The sequence below is a fragment of the Belonocnema kinseyi genome, chromosome 8 (genome assembly GCF_010883055.1).
Source record: "Belonocnema kinseyi isolate 2016_QV_RU_SX_M_011 chromosome 8, B_treatae_v1, whole genome shotgun sequence".
In the NCBI taxonomy this organism is placed as follows: domain Eukaryota; kingdom Metazoa; phylum Arthropoda; class Insecta; order Hymenoptera; family Cynipidae; genus Belonocnema; species Belonocnema kinseyi.
Window position 1 is genome coordinate 115,758,243 of NC_046664.1, and position 5,589 is coordinate 115,763,831.

The window sequence follows — 5,589 nt, forward strand, 5'->3', positions numbered from 1 at the left end:
TACAAAATTATGCCAAAAACTCAAAAAGTGATTTTTCCCCATGCATTTTACATGGAATTTCTTTTTTCGAATTTGGAATGAAATCGGGAGGATCGTTGCCCTCTAAAAACTAAAAGCCTTTTTGAGCCTGTTATTGATTCATATAAAAAAATTATTAATAAATAACTGGCAATTAATTTCGTGAGAAAGGCGGTATTTTATTTGTAAAAACATGAAATGATGAAACTTTGTTGAAAAAATTGTTGTTCACAATAACAAATTGTTTACTGTCATCAAAATGTTCTTAAACATTTATGATTTACTTATTTACTGTTATTTGCCTCGAAAAAATCAAGTTTGTACTTCAAAAACGGTCAAATAGTGCATTCCCCATTTAAGGTAGTTTAAACAATTATTCAGTATTATTTAGTGACCAAATATGATACTTAGGTTTTATTTCCATGTAATGTATGGTCGATTTCATAGAAAAAACTGTATTTATTTCATTAAAAATACCTGATATGGATATTCGTTTAGAAAATTGCTTTTAAAATAACAAATTATTTATTAAATTTTATTTATTCAACTAAAAACCTCTTTTTTCCCACAAATTTTTCAAATTTAGTGTGAATCAAAGGACGAATTTCCACTAATCCCCACGAAACAATTTTCATTCAATTATCTGTTTATAACAAACTCAATCAATTTTTTAACATTTGCACTGCAACTGGACATCTTTTTTGGATATTTGCTTTCAAGCTTTCATTTTTGTGAGTATTTTTTAATTAAGCTGAGGTTTTTTTTTAAACCGGTATAATTAAAAAGTTATTTCTTTCTTGTTAAATTAGCCAAAGAATAATTCAAAATTTAAAAATCGACCTTGACAGCTCGATGCAAAATTTCATTAGCTTTCACCCCCCCCCCCCACGTTAAAATGGAATAACAATTGTCTTCTGAAAATCAATTTAACCACGGACATTTTGTTGTTTTTATGTTAGCTCTACTTTGAACCCCTAATTGATCGAACTTAAAGTTCTACTTTAGCTTAGAAAGTAATAGAAATAGAAAAATGTCACCTTAGAGGTTTAAATAAAGGCCTAAAGTGTACATGAATATGCCCTTAAAAAATCAGTCTAGCTGATTCTTTATTGTTTACAGGGCTAAAAATATTTTTTCGAAGTATTACAGTTAATTTTAGATCATTTGGTCGTTTTCTGGCCGCTTCTACTTGAGGAGATAATCACGTTTTGCTAGCCAGGGTAAAATTTAGGATCTTCGCGTTTTTGTGCAGGATCTATTAACACTATACCATGTCCAGGAAGGACTAGAAAGTTTGTATATTTCATGTTCGAAAAAAGTATAACACGTGCGCTTATTATACTCTCTAACTTCAAAGGCGTTTTTCGTGAAAAGCGGCTTTAAAAAGTTTCATCTTCAAAAATGCTCTGGTGACTCGTTTTGCAAGCTGAAGGGTTTTTCTTGTGCTTAAAATCTCAGAAATTTATCCCTGTATATAACCCTATGAATTACTTCATACGGGCCGTAAGAGCCCTTTTCATGCGGACGCCCACATATGTAAAGTTCGAAATATAAAATTTGCAGGGTCACTCAGCGCTGGTTCAATTAACCCCACTTTCCCACAACACCCAAAGACCAATACAATTTGCATAATTTTTTTACGAGAGCTAACATTAATCTGTTTAAAACATAGCTTTTACGCCTAATATAAAAAATAATACATCTTAGCTGACACGTCTGTGAATATGCATTAACTGGAATCATTTATTTTACAGGTATGTTAAGATGGCACAACACTACGAAGGTATAGACATGTAACCTATTTCATAATTTAGGGCTCATTTAGGGCTAATTTGGGTCCGTGGTCCTAAATTTTGGGCTCTTTTATTATTTTTTTAAATAGTGTTTGCGCTAGCTTAACGTTAAGCTGGCCGAACATTGCTGTAAAAGGTGCTAAAAATTATTTCACGGAAAATTCACCTTATACAATAATTTAGGGCTCATTTAGGGCTCAAGGAATATGATAATGAAAAATTTTAAAAAATTGTTTAAACAATTTTTGTTTAAACAATTCTAGTAAAAATGAAGTAAACAATTTTCTTCCTTTACCCTATGTTAAGGCTCACTTGGGGCTCCATAAATATGGTATTTGAATTTTACAATAAATTGTTTAAACAATTACTTTTTAAACAAATTTGCAAAAAAATATTTTATTTTCTCCTGCATAATTTCAGGCTCATTTAAGGCTCCTGAAAAATCATCGACCGAAGGTCGCGTGATATTTCCTTTGCCCTTTTTTTTTGGTTGTATATGGTGTTGTGCCACCTTAACGTTATAAAAAATACATGAAGAAAATAATTAAACCCATTTTTATTCCTCGCATAATTTAGGGCTTATTAAAGACTAATTTGGGCCCGTAGTCCTAAATTTTGGGCTCTCGTATTTTTTGTAAGAAATCGTGTTTGCAATAGCTTAACAATAAGTTGGTTCAAGATCGATCATCGACCGAAGGTTGCGCGAAATTTCCTTTAGCTTTTTTTATATATGGTCTTGTGCCACTTTAACGTTATAAAAAATACATGAAGAAAACAATTAAACCCATTTTTACTCCTAGCATAATTTATAGCTCATTTGAGGCTAATTTGGGCTCGTGGTCCTAAATTTTGGACTTTTTTATTTTTTGAAAAAAAATAGTGTTTGCACTAGCTTAACGTTAAGCTGGCCGAACATTGCTGTAAAACATGCTAAGAATAATTTCACGGAAAATTCACCTTATACAATAATTTAGGGCTCACTTAGGGCTCTGGGAATATGATAATGAAAAATAAAAAAATTTGTTTAAACAAAAATTGTTTTACCCTTTTTTTTAATTTATACTTATTATATTCCCAGAGCCCTTAATGAGCCCCAAACTATTCTATGAAAATTTAGGACTACGAACCCAAATTAGTCCTCAATGAGCCCTAAATGATGCGAGGTGTAAAAATGGGTTTAATTGTTTTCTTCATGTATTTTTTATAACGCTAAAGTGGCACAACACCATGTGTAACCAAAAAAAAAGGGCAAAGGAAATATCTTGCGACCTACGGTCGATGATTTTTCAGTAGCCTTAAAAGAGCCTGAAATTATGCAAGAGAAAAGAAAATATTTTTTGTTGCAAATTAAAAAAAAAAAAATAATTGCTTAAACAATTTATTGTAAAATTCAAATACCATACTTATGGAGCCCCAAGTGAGCCTTAACATAGGGTAAAAGAAGAAAATTGTTTACTTCATTTTTACTAGAATTCTTATACAAAAATTGTTTCAACAATTTTTTCTCATTTTTCATTATCATATTCCCAGAGCCCTAAATGAGCTCTAAATTATTGTAGGAGGTGAATTTTCTGTAAAATCATTTTTAGCACCTTTTACAGCAATGTTCGGCCAGCTTAACATTAAGCTAGCGCAAACTCTATTTAAAAAAAAATAAAAGAACCCGAAATTTAGGACCGCGGGCCCAAATTAGCCCTAAATTATGAAATAGGTTACATCTCTATACCTTCATAGTGTTGTGCCAGCTTAATATACCTTCATTCTACATATAAGAGAGAGCAAGGTTCAACTGTATGTAGTACTATATATGTATTGTTAATGTTCATTCTTCATTTTCGATCCCATTTTGAATGCTTATTCCTTAAATGTGGTCTTTTCGAAAGTCAATATTTATCGCCATAAAATTTTTAGTAAACTTAGCCAAGGTGTAAAATCTGTCATTGATATTCACATAAAAATGTTTAACAAGCCAGTATATGGGTAAGCATGGTGTATTAATATTTTAATGAATATTTATTTTTGCACGCATTAAAATTATACTAACCGGGTCCATGACACCAGCCAGGGGCTGAGGGTTTCCATCCTCGCTCGCATTCTGTGCCACCTTCTCCAGAGATTTGAGCAACTGGTCCACGGGTGACCATTCTCCTCTGGAGGCAAGGCCCAGCAGCCTTTGGGCACCTTCTCTCGTAGTTGCTCCGGCAGATCCAGGCTTGCTTCCTGGCTGCGATGGTTCTCCACTAACCACTCCATTGCTTCCTGTCGAACCCGAACCTCCATCATCTTTAGCGCCCGCCGGACTCTCTTCTTTGCTCGAAGAGCTTTTTTTGTCGTCCTTGACAATGGATTTTTTGTTGCTACTCATCTTACGTCGTAAGTTCTAGTCACGACCATGGTTCGATCAAATATCGATCAGCGATTTCGCTGATCACCAACTTTCCAATCTTCAAATTATACTTGAATACTTTAATATTAATTGTGCGAAGTTATTTATAAACTGTAAAAGTACTTAGAGAAAACATTAGCGATATGGACACTGTAGAATATGTGTGATAATACTTGAGTTCTTTTTTAAGATGACTGATTTTGCGTCAAGTTAAGAAATGAAGCAGAAAGGTTCACTAGACCAGTTTGTACACATTATTTTTTCCGTATATCATTCACATAACAAGAGTCGGAATAAGAATATAAAAATATAATTTTACTCGTTAAATGTTTTTCAAGGCTAATCCCAGTAATACAAGGATGATTAAACTTACCAATACAATATTTTTTAGCAGTATTTCTACGATCCAAAAGTAATATTTTTAATATTTTTCACGCAGACATAAAGAACTCAAAGTAGTTTCACCTTTACAAAATCCCTGCAATTAAAATGTTTACTCCATACTTGTTACAGCATAACAATGAATAATTGTTCTTTTACCACACCACTTTGAAGATTCAGGTTCTTCACTTCGATATAGACCGGTCTACAAACAAATACACTGCAAAGTGTATTTCAAAAATATTGAAGTTGTATAATTTTATCATTTCTTCTATAATATTATCCATAGAAGAAGTTACTTAAAATAAATAGATATTAAGTTGAAAAAAAGCTTCGCGAGAGTGGAATGACAGTTGTTGGTAAGATTGGTGTTCTTTCCGCGAATTGCCTCGCGAATCTGTAGATTTAAGAGTGCCTTTCGGCCTTAGTAGTAGCGGGATCGACCAATCACATGCACGTTGCTGAGGTTTGTTCAGGAAACGGTACCACACGAAAGAAGATGTGGCACGTTGATGAATGCAGCGTGCCAGTTTCACACACGTAAAGTTTCACGGTGAAAGATCGCGCACAGTGTAGGTTGTAGGTACTACAGGGTAGAGTAAGGGTAAGACGGCCAGAAACTCTCTTGAGGCGGGGGTTGCTCTACTGTCGACACGCGACTTCCGGTTGCGAAGGCAGGCACGCCATCGTGGTATTCCGTACCCCTGGCTACGGTTATCACCCTCTTTAAATAAGAACTGGCCTACTGGAGTTATTTTCGAATTTGCTACACTTTCCTTTTGTTCTCTTTCTAACTTACTTCCTCAGAATTTCATTATTTCATAAACATATTACTCAGGGAATTGCTTATGTGTTTATTATGTGTTATTCTTCAGAGAAATAACGAAAAAAATCTGCCAGCCGCGCTGGCAGATTCTCATCGCACACGGTTCTCTTCGCTTGCAAGTTTAAGCGCGCCTAGGGCGCGTGACTATCGGTTCTCGGGCTTCGCGCTCAATAATGCAGTTACCT

General features: G+C 34.0%; 1 protein-coding gene across 1 annotated transcript in view; it reads right to left on the reverse strand.

The window, feature by feature from the left end:
* Window positions 1-4,824, reverse strand: part of LOC117178664 (serine/threonine-protein phosphatase 6 regulatory ankyrin repeat subunit C) — a 400,971-nt gene extending 396,147 nt beyond the window's left edge. Inside the window, exons 1-2 of the mRNA XM_033370089.1 lie at window positions 4,738-4,824; window positions 3,856-4,255 (exon numbers count right to left, since the gene is read on the reverse strand). Coding sequence (XP_033225980.1) covers window positions 3,856-4,176 — 321 coding nt within the window. The 5' untranslated portion in view covers window positions 4,177-4,255; window positions 4,738-4,824. The remainder of the gene's footprint in view (window positions 1-3,855; window positions 4,256-4,737) is intronic.
* Between the last annotated feature and the right edge of the window lie 765 nt (window positions 4,825-5,589).